The sequence below is a fragment of the Carassius gibelio genome, chromosome A10 (assembly GCF_023724105.1).
Source record: "Carassius gibelio isolate Cgi1373 ecotype wild population from Czech Republic chromosome A10, carGib1.2-hapl.c, whole genome shotgun sequence".
Classification (NCBI taxonomy): domain Eukaryota; kingdom Metazoa; phylum Chordata; class Actinopteri; order Cypriniformes; family Cyprinidae; genus Carassius; species Carassius gibelio.
The window spans coordinates 6676648-6697530 of record NC_068380.1 but is presented as its reverse complement, the minus strand read 5'-3'; the positions used below and the strand labels follow the sequence as shown (position 1 = coordinate 6697530).

The 20883-nt window shown below is 36.4% G+C and overlaps 1 protein-coding gene across 3 annotated transcripts in view; it reads left to right on the top strand.

Moving 5' to 3' along the window:
- The window catches only part of LOC128020962 (cell adhesion molecule DSCAM-like), a 65445-nt gene that overhangs the window by 5873 nt on the left and 38689 nt on the right, over nucleotides 1-20883 (top strand). For all 3 annotated transcript variants that reach the window (XM_052607790.1, XM_052607791.1, XM_052607792.1), the window contains exons 2-3: nucleotides 5627-5944; nucleotides 7455-7601. In XM_052607790.1, coding sequence (XP_052463750.1) covers nucleotides 5627-5944; nucleotides 7455-7601 — 465 coding nt within the window. The remainder of the gene's footprint in view (nucleotides 1-5626; nucleotides 5945-7454; nucleotides 7602-20883) is intronic.

The window sequence follows — 20883 nt, the reverse complement described above, 5'->3', positions numbered from 1 at the left end:
TCCTGAATACGTGTTTGCATACTTGATTTTTGTCCATGATTTAACAAGGTCTGTTTGATCACTGAATGTGTCCATCTAGCAGAGTGGACAAAAATTTGGGCAGAATTTCAACACCCAGAAATGTGTTACATTTACAGAGATCCCAGCAATTGTCTGATTAAAGCTGCTCTCGCCTCAGGTCTGTTCTGTTTCCTTTGCTTTCTCTATCGGCCCGTCCCCAGAAGTGATTATGCTAATTGCTGTTTGATCAGATGATTAAATTATAATTCGATTAATCCTGAGCACTAAATGCTCTGAATACATTTACATCTGCTTGGCTGCATCAGAGCGCGGGGCGCGAGGAGAGGAGATGAGCTGACCGGAGACTCACACCCAAATATTAGCACATGCACACGTTTGGAAGAGGGCAGAAACTGAGACACTGGGATACTGTAAGCTAAGCTTTTTTAGAAAAAAAAATATAATACTAATAATTGTTATAGTAACTGTATTTTGAGCAGTGATGAATCGATATATGTGCATATACATTGCAAAATGTGTGTGTGTAATTTAAATATTCTGTGAAAATGTTGAAATTATTTAAATAGCATAATATGGTCATTTTAAACGAGTCAGCCTGACTGATATTTTTGTCATTAATTTAGATCTTAATTATTTGTTTTGGTTGTCCAAAATGACCTTTTTCATGTTCTGTTGTGTGGAACTGATAATTACCCAATTTTGTTTTTGTTTTTCACCACTGATACTCCGATGGGGAGTTTATCTGACCAATAAAGAGCTGGAGATGCTCTTTGTTTTGGTGTGAGTCTTGAGTCATAAATGCATGATTTTAGAGGAAATAGGTGTCCCTAAATCACATTCGTCTCTGCGAACCTCAGACTCCTTTTACAGCAAAAAAAAAAAAAACATTTATTAACATTTATATTTAATATTGTAGGGGGAGGGACATCCTATAGAGGATTTGATTAGACAAAATACTGTATATAGTGTGTGTGTGTGTGTGTGTGTGTGTGAACATATTATTCCATTATTAATTACAAACAATCCGGCAAGTAACATTTTAAATTAAAGGTGGAATATTGAAGTGTTTACACAACACTGTTTCCATAAAAAAGTGAATTGTTTTGTTTTTGCCATTTATTTACATCTGCATTTTGGGAGCCTAAAAACACAAAACTTTGAAAATGGGTTTTAAAGATACTGTTATCATCTCCGCGTGAACTATAAACATGTGAATTAGTGTAAATGGTGACGTTATGTGCATGCAAATTGAATAACCTTTTTTTTTCTTTTTTTTTTTACAGCTTCAGTAAAATCATTTATTAGAGTAAACGAGTTATAAATGATATATTTCTTTATATATGATTTGTATTTTTCAGTAAATCAATAATTTGATTATTTGTTTTGCATAGTTTTGGCTCGGTTGAGAATACGCGATCAGTATGAGTTGCTGTATTACACGTGTCTCTGGGAGTTGAGGAGACATCAGCCCAGCGTTCCTCATCATCCGAGTCAGCGGCGCTTCAGATTCAGACATCAGCGGCGTCTGCTCTCATAATTGATGTAGATCCACGGAGGCCGTTTGATCTCCTTCTCACTACCAGGGAGACTCTAAACGACCATTTGCTCTGATATTATTCAGATGATATTCAAATCATCTCACTTAAGAGATGAGAGAAAAAAATCGTAGCTTTTCCGGTGGGATTAGCGCTGCTCCCGCTCTCACACTTTCCTCGTCATCTGGGGGTTGTCTGCGGCTTTACATTTTGGCAGTGAGCAGTCTCCATTAACCCAGACATGGCTGAGTTGTGCTTAATATTCATGAGAGCAAATTGCTAGCTGGTTAAATTGCAGTGCTCCGCTACAGCTCCCTGACACCAGGCCCGCTGTAGCCCCGGGGCAGGGACTGGAATTCTGAATCTCCTGGCTGCTGTTCCGGGCTCCCCTGCACCCTCTGCCTTAATCACCTTGAGCCTGTGATGCTCCGTCAAGGGGGGAAACACACCTCCTGTCTGCTGCACAGACAACAGCGCAGACTTAGTCGGCCTGCAGCCAACAGAGTGACCCATCCACCCACACAAGGGCCAAGATTTCATCCTCAGAGAGCTGCAGGTTTTTCACTGTACAGTTTAAAGTAATTCTGCTATCAAACATAGCATTGGATATAGAAAACAGATCCCCTTAGATATATTTGGATTTAAATCTGTCAAAATCAAATCAAATAAAAAAATTTGGATAATTTTGATTCCCCGGGAACACATGATATGTAAATTGATAGCCTGAATGCACTGTAAGTCGCTTTGGATAAAAGCGTCTGCTAAATGGATAAATGTAATTTTTTTTTATTTGATTTAATATATATATATATATATATATATATATATATATATATATATATATATATATATATATATATAATATATATTGGTATTACCATGTTTAACATGTTTTTAGATTTTCCTTTTTTTTGCATTTATACCCAAACAATTTGTTGTATATTTTCAGTGCATTCCAAAAATATATTTTCAGTGTTTTCTAGAAAATTAGCCACATGTTTAGGTTAAATAGCATTTCTTCATTAAATAATGTTTGTTTGTTTTAAGATACAGATGGTAATAACATGATATACTGTATGAATGCAGTAAGCTTTCAGTATCCTAATGTGCTTTAAACTACCATGGGAATAATCTGATAGCATTAGTGTACAGTAGTACTGCAACAACTTTTTGTATGGCTTTATTGTGTCTGTCCTGATCATTTCTAAACCAAATTTAGGGTTTGTAAGGGTTAACACCAGAACCGCCCTTGCGGTTTGCAGGGTAAATATTGATCGCACATTACTTAAATAAATCGCCTGGCTAGTTTTGAAAAGGGTCTTGTGATGGCTGGTTACACACCATCAATGGACAAATGCTAATGTATTTTCAAAAGACAAACCCATATTTCTGCTCGCCCTAAATGCAGATGTCATTCCACTCAAATGCTCCTCTTTACAAATGACCAGCCAGACCTGTCAAGCTCATATATAATGAACATTTATTGTTTTCTAAGACCGACTTCTCTGTTTGTGACTTTTAGTAAAGCCCTTTTAAAGTATCTTTTCATAAATATTACAGCACTGTAAAATCTGAAAATATGAATTTGTCTTTAAAAAGCTTTTCCTACTTTATCTGACACTACAGTTTATTTTAAATAATATATATATATATATATATATATATATATATATATATATATATATATATATATATATATATAAACCAAGCACAATTTAAACTGTACTTGACAATAATAGTGACATTTCAAAACTTTAAAGACTGAAAAAAAATGAATAATTAAAAAAAAAAAGTTAGTTTAACTTTAACAATGATAATTAATAAAGCAACTTTTAATGTCCTTTTAAAGCACTTTTGTGTGTATGTACTTATATATATATATATATATATATATATATATATATATATATATATATATATATATATATATGTATGTATGTATATATGATCAGTAAAGAATTTTTATTTTAAGAGTTAATATTATTTAAACAATTATTTAAATTGTCTTATATATATATTACATGTTAGCCAGACCTTCATCTTAATCGCATTGATTGTTAAAGCAAAATGTGTGCTCATCCGACCACCCTGCCTTAGATCAGCTTGACTTTAAAATGGTCTCTGCCCTTGAGCGGTCACATGCTCACCCCTTAAATATCACCCTGAGTCCAGCCCAGACAGGGCCACAGAGGGCCTGCGCGTTAGACACACTCTCAGCAGGAATTAACAATGATCAGCTCTGAAAGATAGAAACAAGCAGCGACAAAGAAAGCGCTCTGTCTGTTATTTCAGGCAGATAAGAATCGCTGTTAATCAAACAGCCTTCAGCGCTTTCTGAAAATGCCAGATTAATTATAAATTCATTCCATTCATATTTGAAGAGTCGTGTCTGGCCGTTTCTTTCGTTTCGATAATTGAGAGCGGAATAATTCTGACTGCGTCGCTAAGCATGTGCTGGGTTTTACTATCTGAATTTAAATCAGATTAACAGATGCTGACCATGCAGATTCTTGAAGATGAAGAGTCCAGCAGTGCTTGAATCCATGCACAAGTTTTACTGCATGATGTCTGCGATGCTAAATTACATGCATCATGTCTGGATAACAGCTGCTGGCTTCTTTATGTCATCCTCTTGTGTCTGAGAGTTTTAACTCTTTTATAAATCTTTTTTGTAGCAGCGTATTCTGAAAATATGGTATTTTTATTAGACATGTAAAAAAAAGATTCAAAATAAATAGAGATATTTAAGAAATACTATTGTAAAATGTATTTAATATTACATAAATAAATTAAACTATTTAAAAGGCTCAGCCAATTGGTTGGTTTTTATTATTTTTGCCCTTGACTCATTACAAAGATATATAGATTTATAATAAATACTGTTATATAAAAATCTATTTATAAGAAATATTACATGAAGTAAATTAGAAGATTTAAAATGTTTGGCTTTTTTGTTATTTGTTTGATCTTGACTTTTTAACAATAATAATAATAATGATTTATGGAATCCTATACAGTGGCAGTGCATGAAATATCAGTTAAAATGCTGCATGGTAACAATGTATTATCTCAGTATTGTCATAAATCTTTTAATATTTAATGATTCTTCTTAAGATCCAAAGTTCTTTTGATCATTCACCGATGCTTTGCTCTGGATTACCAATAGATTTTAGGTTTATATGTTTTGTGCAAAAAAAAAAAAAAGTTGGATTATCAGTGATGGATTGCAACTTCTTTTATGTTAAATGCTGAAGGGTATGTACTAAATACAGATTGATAGATTGGAGGGGGAAAAAAGTGCGCTGTGATTTTGCTCTTGTGTTCTTGTTCCATTTATCTGTGTTTTTATCTAGGGGAATCAACTAGCTAGAGTATGGGTATAAATATTTTATCTTTATGTGCTTTTAGACAATAGGAGCATTTTCATGGCCAAAAACTGAGCTCCATTATCTATAAAATACCCCAGGGCACTGAAATTGTTTTTTCTGCCCTTTATGTCCATCTGTAAATGTAAGTTAAGTGCACAAATCAAGTGATTCAAAATGGATTTACTGGCATAACTGTGTTACCACATTGCCAATGGCCATTACAAATGTAATGAATTAATATAAAGTATTAAAATACATGAGAAATGATGTGGTTTTATTAAAATGGGGTTCAGGACTCATTCTTTAAATGAAATCATCTCTTTTAAAAGTCCCAGTGGAGAAATGTGGCTGAATTTGGCCTAGCTGGCTACATTTACAGTACAATATGTCAGTTTTATTTGAAAGATTAGTACATTTAGTAAGATTAGTACATTTTCTGTCAGATGTTTAGAGCTACCTGAAATGGTGGACTTTGCAATTATTTGAGTTATTAAAATCTGGGAGGTTTGTGTGTCTATGTATGTAAGATTCTGAGCCCTGAATCTGATGGAGCAGTGACTAAAAAGTGCCAAGACTAACTGTTTTAATATATTTATGAGCTGTTAAAGTAACACGTCCCTGGAGATGTGTAGACCAGCTGTGACAAACAAGTGTTGTGTTGTGATGAAACACTAACAACGCGTCATCTCCTGTCTCCTGCAGTTCTCAGTGAAGACCTACATTCCAGCTTGTATTTTGTCAATGCATCTCTGCAAGAGGTAGTGTTCGCCAGCACCACGGGGACTCTGGTTCCCTGTCCTGCAGCAGCGGTGCCGCCTGCTACCCTGCGCTGGTATCTGGCCACCGGCGAGGAGAGCTACAACGTCCCAGGGATCCGCCATGTCCATCCAAACGGCACTCTCCAGATCTTCCACTTTCCTCCGTCCAGCTTTAGCAAAGTGATCCACGACAACACTTACTATTGCACAGCGGAAAACCCTTCAGGGAAAATTAGAAGCCAAGATGTTCATATTAAGGCCGGTGAGTGTTTAAGGATATTTACAGATTGTTGCAAGATTGTTTTAAAGCCAGATCGAAATGAGTGTTTTGAGAATTTTTGTAAATGTATGTTTGCTTTGAATTGCATATATTGTAAAATTGCCATTTATTTGGATTACACGATTTTAACATTAACATAAATACTAAAACAAACCAATAAACTTAATGTGATGCATATTTGTCAGTCATACATAAATGAAACAGGAAAGGTATTTATGTAATTGTACTAATAAACTGCATGCATTTTAAACACACACTAACCAGGTTTATATACAGTATTTAGCATCAATTTGTCTCCAATATCTTACATTTTACCTACCTGAACATTGTTTTTTTTTTTTTTTCACAGCTAGCCATATATTAACTATGTTCACATTTTTTAAATAAATACATGTAATTGTTTTCACTATGAACAGATTTTGCTGATTCTATAAGCGATTTCAGTCAATGCATTTTGAAAATGTGGTTATTTAAATGAAATGAAATAGATGCAAATAGTTAAAAATAAACTATATCACATTTTCGAGTGCAGAATGACCTGAATCTTACCTATTTCATTTATGTTCAAAAGTGTGATCCAAATGGATGAACATTTTCTGTGCAGCTCAAATACATGAATGTTAAAGGGTTTAAAGGGTTAGTTAGTTCCAAACCCGTAAGACCTAGTTCGAGAGCTTTCTTTCCCTCCATTGAAACTGTGTGTATGGTCTACTGTCCATGTCCAGAAAGGTAATAAAAACATCATCAAAGTAGTCCATGTGACATCAGAGGGCCAGTTAGAATTTGTTAAAGAATCGAAAATACATTTTGGTCCAAAAATTAAAAAAAATACGACTTTATTCAGCATTGTCTTCTCTTCCGGGTCTGTTGTGAGTTCATCTACTGTGAATGTTGACGTAATAACAAAGATAACAGATCTTTCCAAGTCTTTCCAGGAAAACTGACCAAAAATATTGATGACTCATTGTGCACTACACATTTTTGTCCAATCAGATTCTCTCTAGAATGAGAACGTCCCTCCCCCTGATATAATTTTTAACTGAATGGGAAGTAGCACATTGTGCGAATGTGAATGGAACATGCTCATTTTTCAAAAAAACAAAACATTTTGCTTCTCAGGTAACTTTATTGTTTTTGAAAAGGCCCAAAGTGTATAATTTCTGCACCACCAGTGTCGTTAAACCAGACTACAAAACGAATGACTGTTTCAGACAGGTTTCACTCGCACCATCAGTCATTGGTCAGTCAAACACCCCAAACTCACACCATTGGCTGAGCCAGTGTTGCTATGCTGGGCTAGTCGGTTTCTCAAAGAAATAAAGCAGTGTTTTACCAGTGCCATAGGTGTTTACTTTTTTTGGCGAAAGACTACTTGTCTGCATATCTAGTAGAAAAAAACAAAAACACTGCATATTTTGCACTCCATGTTGTTGTTGTTTTTTCAACCAATGATCAAACCAAAATTCAGTCAACACAAACTCTTTCTCTCTAGTCTTACGAGAGCCCTATACGGTCCGTGTGGCGGACCAGACTGCGATGAGAGGCAGCGTGGCGGTCTTCAAGTGCATTATTCCTTCCTCAGTGGAGAACTACATCAATGTTGTGTCATGGGAGAGAGACACTTTACCACTCGTCTCAGGTAGGACACTGGACGCTTGTCTCTTATTCTGTGCTTGAAAGTATTAAGATGCAATTTTATGTTACTTTAAAGGAACGGTTCACCAATGTCTTCTCGTGTTGTTCCAAACCAATTGCATAAATCACTTGTATCCATATAATGAAAGTAAACTGGGACTCAAATGTCATTGACGTCAATGCTGCCACTTGATTAGAGGTTGCATTCACTCAAAGTTATTGTATGGCTCCAAAAGACTTGGAATATAGTGCATGAGTCACATAAACCTTTTTATGATGCTTTTGCAGAGCTTCACAGATCCAGTCGTAATTTGCTTTCATCATATCGGCCTGGATATTTTTCAAAACTTTATGTGATCCACACAGGAAAGAAAGTCAAACAGATTTGCGGCATGAGGATGAGTAAATTACAACATTTTAAGATCAACGATTCCTTAACTCTGTGTGAATTTTGCAGTTTTGATCTTCAGTCCTTGCTTTCTTGGTCTTCCATCAGATTATCAACCCATGCCTGCTCTTGAAAACACATCCACATTTTTAGTTGTTTCTTGTCCTGTTGCTGACAAGATGAGATGTATTAGTCTCTAACTTGGCATACTGTCACAGTAACGCTTTTATAAAGGGCTGCTCTCTCGGCTCACAGCTGTCTGATCCTGAAGAAGTGGACGGTGGCATTCGTGTCATTCAGATCTGACCTATTTCCCTTCCAGAGGCAGCACAGTTTCGAAAAAAACTGTATCAGCTAAATGGTACACTCGTCGACACAAATGTCTCCCTCCCTCAGGGCTGTTGGCTCATTTTATGGGGCATTTAGCAAATTCAATAAAGAATCAAAAGAGGTTTAGACTGGGGAGCGAGTGGGGACATTTTCCAATGGTGTGTCGTGTGTTTATGTTCGGCTAAAAACACCATCTGTTTTTTCATCTTCAGAGAGTAATGTGACAAATGATCACCTGCAGTCTAAAGTACAGTCTTCATATTCTTCAAACATCTCAAGTCTAATGCTCAATCTCCATTTGTGCGCACATTATATTCATATATGAATGCCGCAGCCCAGGATGGGTCTATTTCAATGTAGAAAAGAGAAAGTGTGCAATGAATCTGATGGATGTCTGTCAGTTAATAGCTGCAGTCACAAAACATTAGCTTGCCGCTTGTCTGCGCTTCTTTTCCATGCTAAATCTTTCATGGGTAGAGCAATATTCCTGAAAACAACAGTTTAAACACAGTTCACTGCCTTTCCGCACACACTGTCTAGGGCATTTGGAAGGAATCTGTGTGTGTGATGTACATTTGTTAATGGCCCCTCTAAAATTTTCTAAAACCTATTCTTCTGCTATTATTCTATAAATAAATAAGCTTTCAATGTGATCTCACATGAGGAAAAGCGAAGCTGCTGTATACTTTTTTGTAATAAAATATTCATTTCTATCTGTATTTCTGTCTAGTGCATTTGGACTCCAACGTGTAGTGAAATGTTTTTGTTTTCAAATTTTCTTTTTTCTCACTCTTGTCTTTTATGCTCATCAAGGCTGCATTAATTTGATTTAAAAAAAATACAGAAAAAAAATAGTAATATTGTTAAAATGTTTGCCATTTTAAATAATGGTTTTTATATTTTAATATGCTTTAAATTATCATTTATTCCTGCGAAGCAAAGCTGAATTTTCATTGGTCATTACTCCAGCCTTCAGTGTCACATGATCCTTCAAAAATTATTCTAATATCTGATTTATTTTCAATGTTAGAAACCGTTGCGTTGCTTAATATTGTTTTTCAGAACATTTCGTACTTTCTTTAGGATTCTCTGATTATTAAAAAGTTAAAAAATAACAGCATTTATTCAAAATTTAAATATTTTATAACAATATAAGTTTTAACTATCACTTTGATAGTCAGTTTAGCACTTTTTATCAATTTCTGCCATTTTATTGTGTATAAGGTAAACAGTGAAAGTCTGATCGATGATGCATTAGTCCTCCTTTAAATAGAAGATTTAAGTTATCCAAGTCAATAGTATAAAAAGTGTGAGATAAATTACATTCTGATGGTTAGAGACTGTGAAAAAGGCAAATCATGGCCAGTACAAATCCTTGCCTTAGCTAGCACCTCTAACTCTGGTTTCGTGGCTGAAGTACATTAGGTATTGCACAGGTGTTTTAGTTGCAGGGGATTCTGGGAAGATCTGGTTGCAGGCGGCTGTGTTATGCAGCGGTGAGCCACAGAGCAAACCGCTACATGCACTTTAGAGAGTCTTTAGCATTCCACACACATGCCTCGCACTGAGACCTCTGGTCAGAACAACCACTGAAGAGAGAGAGAGAGCGCCAGCAAGACAGACCCATTCTGTTCTGTTTTTCCCCTCTTTCTGGTGCTACCCTGCTCATATTCCGCAGTGAACAGATGCATTTTTGATGCAGACAATTTTGGCAAACTTATAAAAATAAATTCTACCTTCTTACTCAGAGAAGCTTATATGTATTGACGTAGATTAAATGTTGCAAAGACTGTCAGTCATTCCGAGTGAGTAAATCCCACCTCGGGCCTTGTTGTGTATCAAACTGGTGGCATGCCGTTGATTTTCCTTTTCATGTTTTCCAGTTGTATATTTGACATTTTGCAATCCATTGAGCAGCAAACTGACCATTCACATTTCCGTCACATTAGCTGCCCAACGTGGGGTGTAGTGTGCATTTAACCCAACACCCATTTAATAGAGTTAACCTACCTAACAAGCCATAGCAGTAACGAATAGATTCATTAGCGTTAATCTGCTTCATAAATGCTCAATATTTTGAGACCGTTTAGTCGGTGGGGCCGAAAGCAATCAATACATTCCTACACTTTGACAAATATGGAAAGCAGAACACAAAGTTGAGCATGCAAATGCATAGATATGTTTCAAATGAAGGAGAAATGTTGCATAGCATTCAGAAGAATCGTCGAGGAGCGCTAATGTTTTTAACTGGTCCCACTGAGGCTGAGCTCTCGCCTCCGCGGTCCGTGTATGACAAGCAGGACTGAGGACTTTTGTCTTAGGTTTTCCCTGTGATTGGTTGAAGTATTGTTATCCAGAGAAAAATGGGTCAACCAGCCCACCGAGGACAGCATGTGTAAACAGGCAAACCGGAGAGAAATTGGCTTTGGGATGGTGAGTGATGCTCTCTCCGTCCTAACTGTTTAAAAACCTTTTCTGTACGTCAGTGCTCAGTGAGCAGAATTCCCAACCCTCTCTCAATCCCTGCGTCTTTTCCTCTCTGACAGAGACGAGCGAGGCTTAGCCGGATAAATAAAAGGGATACTCCGAAAAGCAGAAGAAAATCAATATCAGTGTGCATTAATCATGCTGGGGTGCCAGAGAGAATTATGGGAAGACGGAGGGAGAGATGCATGTGTGCAGTTCTCAGTGTTTCTCACTGGTTTCTGAGGCATCAGATTAAAGTGATTGTTCTTGATTGTTATAGATTATGTTAATGCTAATTGTTGAAATATTTATGAACAGTGAAATGATGGTTAATATTGTTGCTTAAGAACTGGTTCTTTATTAAATGGTACTTCATAAACTGTTATGGTCAACGTGAATTCAAAATGGTCTCTTTTAACTTTCTTAAAGGTAAAGTGTATAATTCCTTGACATTTCCCAAATATTCCTAAACATGGCGGGAAGCTCAGTGTTGTGACGGCATCAAAGAGCAGCAAACTCTTCGTGGAATCAACATTGAAAAAAAATGGCAGAAACCTTTTATTTATTTATTTATTTGACATTTTTGCACTCCGTTTATTAAAACCCTCATGACATTAGCAATATAGAAGTCACATCTATGCCAATGCTAGACTTGACACACACACACACACACACACACATACATATCTTAGCTCTTTCAAATACACATATATAGTCAGTTTATTCTTGGTCATTTGAAAGATATTATGTTGAATCCAGTCTATTCTCATTTAAATTTTCGTTTTATCTTTGTTAAATTGTTTACATCGTGTGCTGGTGTTGATTACAGTTCCTCCCACATAAATGATTAAACCCCAGCCTCAGACTGGATCATATCCAGCTTCATAAAAATAACATTTGGCTTCCCTAAGACTTAAATTGGAACATACAAACTGTCCCCAATCTGGCTAATTATGATGATGTCATATGCCTCATTTGACCTTTGACTCCTTATTTTTTATCCTGCATCTGCAAATCAGTTTCCCCACTGCAACAGCTAATCACTCTTGAGGAGCGTCTCCATGAGCCCTTATCATCAGCGGACAGCTGCCGCAGTGTGTTTGAATGGTGGCGACGTTTGTTCAGCGTTCATTGTGCTCATGCCCACAGCCCCCTAACACACCGCTTCCCTGCTATTGTTTACAGAGAGAAAGGAGGAAAAACCTGGCAGGCGCTTTCATGATAATCTTAAAAATGTTTGTGAATAGGGTGAACCGTTTGGTACAGGAAGAGTAAAACGCTTAAGGTTGTTTGCATGGCAACGCTGCAACCGTCTATTTGAAAACAAACAAAGCTATCGGCTAACAGCTACTTGTAACTTGTTCGCATTTGATGTGTGTTTACTTACTGTTGTTTTAGAAGTTCAATGTTTAATGTCCACTGCAGACTTGCTAGCCTACCCTACGGTGGTTGTAGGTGTTTTTATTTTTATTTTTAATCAGTCTACTCAATATCAAGGAGGGTTACAGTTTGCGTAAAAAAAAAAAATCATGACCAAATTACCAATAACATAAGACAGAAATGTATTTTGGGATAAGGATAAAACTTTCATATTCCTCACCAAATAGAAATGTTGTTGCTAGGTTTTTACGCTGCTAGCTATGCAGGTAAATGATTGGCTGACACATTGCATGCATTTCTAACTGGAGCCAGTGAATTCGTCTACGCCCGTTTTTTAAGTAAATTGGCTAAAGAAATTTAACAAAATTACCTCAAACGAAGAGGGGGTTGGGGGGGCTTCATCTAATTGCGACCTCCATATTATCTGTGTGGGGAAGATAAGCACAGTTCTCTTGACAGTTATTACTCACTCTGTTTGTAAGTATGTTTCATCCTTTCTCTAGCGCTCTGAGGTTTCAGGCCTGCTGTCTCTCTTCCTCCCGCTGTAAAGCTTTGCCACTAGTGCAACTGCTCAAACATGCAAACTCCAAAATGGAGGCCAAATCATGTGACCGTGAGCAGCCATCTTCTGTGTGACTGTGCAGACAAGCTTGAGTAAAGACAAGGCTGTTCATTTACACTGCAGAATGAATGTTTTATTGGAGGGAAAAGGATAGAATAATTGTTCATCATTGATACTGTAATAGATAGATGTGCTTTAAATATGATATGGTTGAAACTATTTTCCCCATGTGGTAAGAAGAAAAAATCTAATTATATTCTCTGAACAATTTTACAATTTAATAAAGTAAACTTTAAAACAATATATAAAATAATAATAATAATAATTAAAATTGTTATTATTATTACTGCTCCATCATTCCCACAACCCTAGACTAGAGAGTGTAAGCGGTTTAAAGAATGTATATATGGATAATAATAATAATAATAATAATAATAATAACATTTTTGCAGTGTGTCTTGCAGAATCATCACTTGAAGCCAGAGGCACCAGACACCAGTTTCTTTCCACAAATATGAATCCTGATATGAGCACTGTAAACATATGGTGAATTATTTATGAATGAATAACCCCAGATGCTGCACTTGTTAAAATGTGTTAAAATGCATAAATGCGTTCTCATCTGAACCTAGATTTATATTTGATGACATCTGAGTATTTGCTTAAAGGTTTTTGTTTGTTTGTTTGTTTGTTTGGTTCAAGTAATTTTTGAAACTCTGCATGTCAAATGACCTGTTTGTATGTAATCAGTCAGGGCAGGGCAGTCATCGTAGACTGATCCATTTTTATTGAATTACATTACATATTAAGTTTTTTTTTTCAATTTAATTCATTGATTTAATAGATATTATTAAGTAATAAAAAAAATAAAATGTATATAAAATTCAATTAAAATATATATTTGGTGTATATGGAACTTTAAGTTTGAAATATGTCGTTTTTGACACTTTGACATTTAGAACGTATGTTGTGACGTATAAATTGTGCATGTGACTGCACCCTCATGTTGAGGTTAGATTTTGAGCGAGTCAGCATCTAGACACTGGACAAACACTGGCGAGTGATCGTCGCACTCTTCAAACAGCTTGTGTTGTTGTTGTCATGGCTGTCCTCTGCTCTTCTGTGTGGGGTGCACTGAGCAGATGGGTCTCGGCAGATTAGATGGACAGATGAGTGGAAGTCGGGTGATTGTGGGGGAGGGGTGACCTCAGTATACTGACCCTTGAGATACAAGATTTAGAGGAAAAGGGAAGACATTGCACAAATAAGGATGTGTGCCGGGAAGTCATACTGTGTACAAAGCTACCGCCCTCAATTTTTGTCATTTTCATTATTCCTATTGTAACACTCTATTGTTTTAAAAAATATTATAATTATGTATTGTATTTATTGTTATACTATTTCAGTTTCACTTTTATTGTTCGAATTTCATCCAAAATTTGCCTTGCATCCCAAGGCATTCAATACACACTAAACAACAGCTAAATAAACACTAACATTAAGAACAACAACACATACAAAATACATACATTAGCTACAGTACAAATCACAAGTGAGCACTTCCATAATTCTGGAAACAGTGAGGCCTACTTTCCTCCCCACCTTTGATTAAATAATTTGACAGACTGATGAACAAACGATTTCTGTAGTCTGTTGAAATGAGCATAAGTCTGCTGTTTGAAGAATTAAGCTGATATTCTCCAAATAAAGCATAATAAAACATTAAATAAACTCAATTAATGCAGACTTGTATAAATATACGTTCATATTGAATTAGAAGATAAATTTTAATATGTTTAAAAAATAATACATTGTTTTTGTGACTTTGTTTCATTACAGTGTTGAGGAAATAACGGGGAAAAGCTCATTTCAGCTCAAATCATTAACAGTCTTGAATAAGAGAATGTGCACGGTTTAGTTTAAAATGAAGGAAATCTTTCTAATCTGCAATCATTTAAAATCAGCTTTCTTTTTATCCTTGCTCTGTCTTTGGAGATGAAGATGGCACTGCGTATAGTTCCTCTCTGTAATGTTGATGCCATTTGTACTATAAGTAGGTTGAAAAATGGACCCCTGGGCTGCGATCCAGTTCCACACAGGCAGGGGCCACACAGAGTAATTAAAGTGTCCACTTCCAGACTGTTGGTGTGCAGTAATCCGGCTGGCATATGGAGATGAACAGAATTAACGCAGAGACAAAAACAAATGAATTAAAGCTTAAGAACAAATATTTGGTCTTTGGTGGCCAGTTGGGATTCTCATCTGAGCTGAAGTGGTTGAAGAACCTTTCCGATGCACAAAACATTCTTTACAGTGGAAAAAGGATATTTAGATATGAAAAAAAAAAAATATGAACACAACACTTTAGTTTTTGCCTCCATTTTTATTGAACTGAACTTAAAGATTTAAGACTTTTTCTTTGTACACAAAAGGCCTATTTCTCTCAAATATTGTTCACGAATCTGTCTAAATCTGTGTTAGTGAGCACTTCTCCTTTGCCGAGATAATCCATCCACCTCACAGGTGTGGCATATCAAGATGCTGATTAGACAGCATGATTATTGCACAGGTGTGTCTTAGGCTGGCCACAATAGCAGGTCACTCTAAAATGTGCAGTTTTATCAAAAAGCACAATGGCACAGATGTTGCAAGTTTTAAGGGAATGTGCAATTGGCATGCTGACTGCAGGAATGTCCACCAGAGCTGTTGCCTGTGAATTGAATGTCAGAATTGAAACTGTCACAGATCTTTGAGTTCAGCTCATGTAAAATGGGAGCAAAAACAAAAGTGTTGCGTTTATAATTTTGTTCAGTGTCGTTTTCAATCTAAGAAAAAAGTGGTTCTTTTAAGAAATGTTCCTTGACGTGGTTCTTTTATGCTGCGAAAACCCTTATTTAGACAGTATATTTTTAAGAGTTTACAGTCTAAAACAACAACTAGGTTATATCGAAGAAGTTTGTGGTCATTGTGAATATGCATATTTAAAAAATGTAGAGACAGATCACTTCTCTCCATTGCAGTGAGTCAGGCTGTTAATGTCTATTGGCACCTAATGAGGGACTGGGGTCTGACATCCTCTGAGATCGACTCTTCAGAGCCCACAACATCTTTGACTGTGTTCATGAGCGCCGTGGTTCATCTTTAAACTCTTTAAACCATCAGTGTGTGAGAGTAATCAGCCCAATCAGGACAAAATACTCTTATAATCATCATCATCATCATCCTCAGTTAACCCACGCAGTCATAACTTACGGAGAATATTAGTGGAGTAATTACATCAGTTTTACATGGATTTGAGGATTTTTTTTTATTTTTTTTAATACGGCAATTTTTGTGTCTGCCAAAGCTTCTTAGGTTTATTTTAAACTTGTCTCTGAGCCAAAGCAAATTTAATACATGTATTTAGGTACATACTATAGGATTATAGAGATCAAGCTCTCTGTGTATCAGCCGATCGTAAAATAACATGTGTTTCAATGTTCTCAATCCTCTAATCTGACTATTTTGTTTTGCAGATTTTCCACAGGATAAGACATCTGCTTAAAAAAAAGCATCCACAATAATATCTAAAACTCTAGGAAGGATTAACTGAACTGAATTTATCCTGTTTATATACTGTAAGTAACATTTAATCAGTATCGAAGATCTTGGACAATATAAGCAACTCCAGTGTAAAAACAAAACACGCTACCAACAGTGAGTTATTAGCATTGTTGCTAAAGCTAACTGAAAGGCAGCTCTTTCTTAAACTTTTTAGGAAACTCTGCTAGTTCTACAAAACTCTTGTCAGGTGCTACTTAGGTTTTTGGCACAGCCTCCAGCCTAGCTGTGGTTAATGAGTAAAACTGGGTCAGCGGGATTACATGTATATCCTAAAATTGATCTAATTCACAAAACGATGTTTGCTCGCAGGAAGATTCTGAACCTAGTAGCTGCTTTCCTAACTCCGCTGTATGTGTGCTAACGTGCCTCCCGTACAAGTTCATCTGCATAAGATGATACAGTAGCGCCTCAGGATATGAACAGATGGGAGTGTTTAGCAAACTCACAGCCCACCTTCTCCCCCCACCCCCCACGGGCGCCTCTGTTAACCTGTCACTTGTCATCACAGGAGATCCAGGCACCATATGCCCAGAGCACCAGAACCTCACCAGACATGAAAGAGGATGCGGAGAGGAACAGGGGAGCTTCTTTTTTCTGGCGTCTGTTGCCGTGATCAAAGATCTGTCAGTTTGCTCTGCATAATGTGGAGAACTGTTCTGATCATTCGACGTCTGCTTCTTACATTGATCTTTGGGAGATGTTACTAGTTCATTGATCTATCGCAGACACCTGTGAGAAACTCCTGTTGACTAACAGTTCAAACCAGAGAGGTATAAATTGTTCCTCTCATCAGTGTTTGTGAGTATACAAGCAGGATAAATGACACTCGGAGCTCAGCTCTATTTATTTATGTTACTATTGTCAATGTGCTATATTTTTTTTGTTGATTTAGTTTTGTAATTTTTCATTTGTGTATTTTCAGTGTACTATAAAAACAGGGCAAATTGTGCGGTTTAAGTAGTAACTTTAAATAATATCAAATATTTACTAGAATATTTATACAGGACACATTCATATAGATATTAAGGACAGAACATTTCTTTAATGGAATAGTTTACCAAAAAATAAACATTTTGTCATCATTTATTAGTTTGTACATTTGTTCTAAACCTGTAAGGCTTTCAGGAAAAAAAGAAAAGAAAAGAATTAGAATAATGTGCTGAGCTTTCAAGCTTCAAAAGTATCATCATATTGTTATAAAAGTGGCCCATATGGCTCACATGCTATATCACAAAACATACGACAAAAATCATGTCATAAAATATAAAATCAAGTCATATGATTAAGTCATTATTCTCCAAAAGTCTGGAGAGTAGCCTTATGTCTCCTTGGCATGCATGCAAGTATTGTTTATGATTCATAAAAAAAAATTCTGATCTTTTGCACAATTATGGTTCTGGAGAATTAATTCCCAACAAAAACCAAATCATTCTTGGATTAACTATTTCTTAATATGTGACTCCAGTGCTTGATCATTTATATTAAGAGAGTATTCACACCGGAAGCATTTGTACAGCGTCACAGCAGCGGATCCAAAGCTACATATTTCTTTACAAAGACAACTCTAATTTTGCAGAGAAAATGGTGGACATCTTACAACTGGTTGAGGGTGGAGATATGCTAATGCGGGACAGTCCATCAGCAGTCACTGACACTATACTGCTCATATTGACTTTGACATATTGACATAAATTTTGCATCCAGTGTCCCCTTTAAGAGCATTACTGAAGACCAGAGAATGAACATTCTATTATCATCACTGGAAGAATGTTGTTTATAATTTTGTAAAAAGCCCTGCCAGAATGTTCTCTGTTAGCTGGGTAATATGTATATAGTGATAGTGATGTTTGCCTTAACAGCCACTATTAATTAAATCATTGCAGTCATCTTTTTTATTTTAAATCTCCCCCATAGTGCCATCTAAATGTGGCAAAAAAACATGCCAAGGGCTTCTTGTAGCCCACAGGCCTGTTCCGTCCGATTTCAAACAGCTGGGTCCATCAAAAGAGCTCCATCTATGACATGTATAATGCATACAAAATTTGACTCTGTATGTTCAGTCACATCAGTTTTGAGTAAGACACAGGGGCTTGTAAGGCTGGAGGCTTGACGTCCTCAGAGGCAGGACCCTAAAAAGGGATAATTTTCTCTCTTATTCCAGCCAGCAAGAGACAGGGAGAATGTCTTGGTGCTGTAGCCCAGTGACACACTGCTCTGATCTGCCTCCAGCAATCCCACCGCCCCCTACCCCCCCGTCTCCACCCGCTAATGTCACAGCCTACGAATCACTCCGCTGGTTGCCACAGTAACCAACTCACCTTCCCCTCGCCCGTCACATCACACCTAAAGAGACCGATACGTCTTGTAGTAAAGAGTCCGATAGAATGCAAACCACAACATAAACACGTCTCTGAAATAGCTAAAAGCTCTTTTCTGTTCAGTACATAGCCGGAAAAAGAACAGCTGTCAAGGAAAGAGAAAGAATCATGGTTTTGCCCGAGAGAGGTGGAGATGGGGAGGTGTGTGTGTGTGGGGGGGGGGGGGTGTTCTGGGTAGAAAGTGGGTGTATCAGACATGACAACCCGACTTTTGCAAATTTGCAAGCTTCAGGACAGCTGTATTCTGCAAAAGAGCATCTCGCTCTCTATGCTGTCCGTCTGTCTGTCTGGTGCACAAGCACAAGCTGTCTTGTGCATCACAGCACTGCGGGCGGCAGCCACAGAGGAAACACAGCCTTTTGGCACCTGGGCGTTTAACCTGCATTTTACTGCATGTGCTGACAGGCAATTAAACCATAGCCAGGGGCTAATTATCTCAGATAGCAGCAGCTGCAGTTGGGACGAGAGGTAAAGTTCGAGCACATCAAAATTGGCATTGTTCGCTTAAATTACTAAGATGCATATTGCAGTGTCCGACAGCATAAGCCAAAGGATGTGTGATTTTATGATTTATGTACTGCAGGTTCTTGGAAACTTTGCATGAAGGCAAACATGGCTTTTCAAGGGAAGATGTAGAGAGCTAAAAGAACAATGTCAACTCCACAAAAGCATAATGGAGTAATTGTCGGTCTCCACGGTAACATTCTGTGCACATTGTTCAGGTGGAGCAGCTGACAGAAAAACCATTACGTACTAACCCTGAGAGGGAAAGAGAGAGAGAGAGAGAGAGAGAGATGGAGGGTCATGTGGTTAATACCCCATTTTTGTATCCTTTTCATCATGTGCAGTTCAGAACTGAAGAATGTATGTTTTTGAGACATTTTTAATTAAAAGTTTCTACCTTGACCTTTGGTTCTGATCTTAACATTTTGCTGATTCTAATATAATGTAGTCAGTTTGATTCAGTCATATAGATTGTTGACTGTCTATTTTTGAATGAAACTACACACACTCGTGCACACATTTATTTGTTTACTTACAATTTTTTTTTATATATATTTATTTTTGTGCAGTAAATGACCACAACTGTCACGGTGGCCAGTTTTTCATGGGAAAGTTCAACTCAAATTTTATTTCAAATATTTAGAAGTCATTTGTTATAATAAATGATGAACAGTATTTAAGAATAAATTAGAAATAATAATAAATAACAAAGACAAAGCAAGTGGGCTGTTTTTCTTTATTTACCTATTTACGTATTTATTTATTTCGTTTTTCTAATATGCCGATTCTTGCATGGGAAAGTTCAACTCACGGTTTCTTTGAAATATTTAGAAATTGTTATAAACAGTTATAGATAATATTTAATAATAAATAATAATGAATAACAAAGACAAAGCAAGTGGGCTGTTTTGTCGATGTATTATTTATGCATGTATGTATTTATTTACATTTATTTTTGTGCTTTGCTTTTTGTTTGTTCATTTGAACTACACACAAATATTTGTGTGTGTGTGTGTGTGTGTGTGTATATATATATATATATATATATATATATATATATATATATATATATATATATATATATATATATATATATATATATATATATATATATATATATATATATATATATATATATATATAAGACCACTTGCTTTAACTTTATTTATTGTTATTCATTTGTTATTTATTTTATTTTTTATACAAAAAATTATAAATTGTAATATGCATTTTATTAAAAAAAAAATGATAATGTACAAAAAATAAAGCTGGACAAAACCATTCACTTGCTTTGTCTTTGTTGAAAATCATCAGTCAGTTTGTATGCAGACTACTGTGTCTAGTTGACATGGGGAAGTATTGTCCGGATGTCCCGAGATGCTCGTAGCCGTCTGTTCCTGTTTACTCTGATGGGGATGGCAGTCCAGCCAGCAGTCATGAGGGGATGGAAACTTCCCCCTGGAGCAATTAAAACCTGAGCATAATTGACAGGGTGTTATCACACTTCGTCTCTCCACTGACTCCAGAAGAGATAGAGGTGCACAAAGATTATTTGCAAATAAACCTGGTCATCAAATATCCATTTAACAGAAAACACACTGCGGGCCACTGGCAGAGATTCTGCACCTTGTAATGTGTAAGTGTCAGAGCAGAAATCGATTTATTTACATTGCAT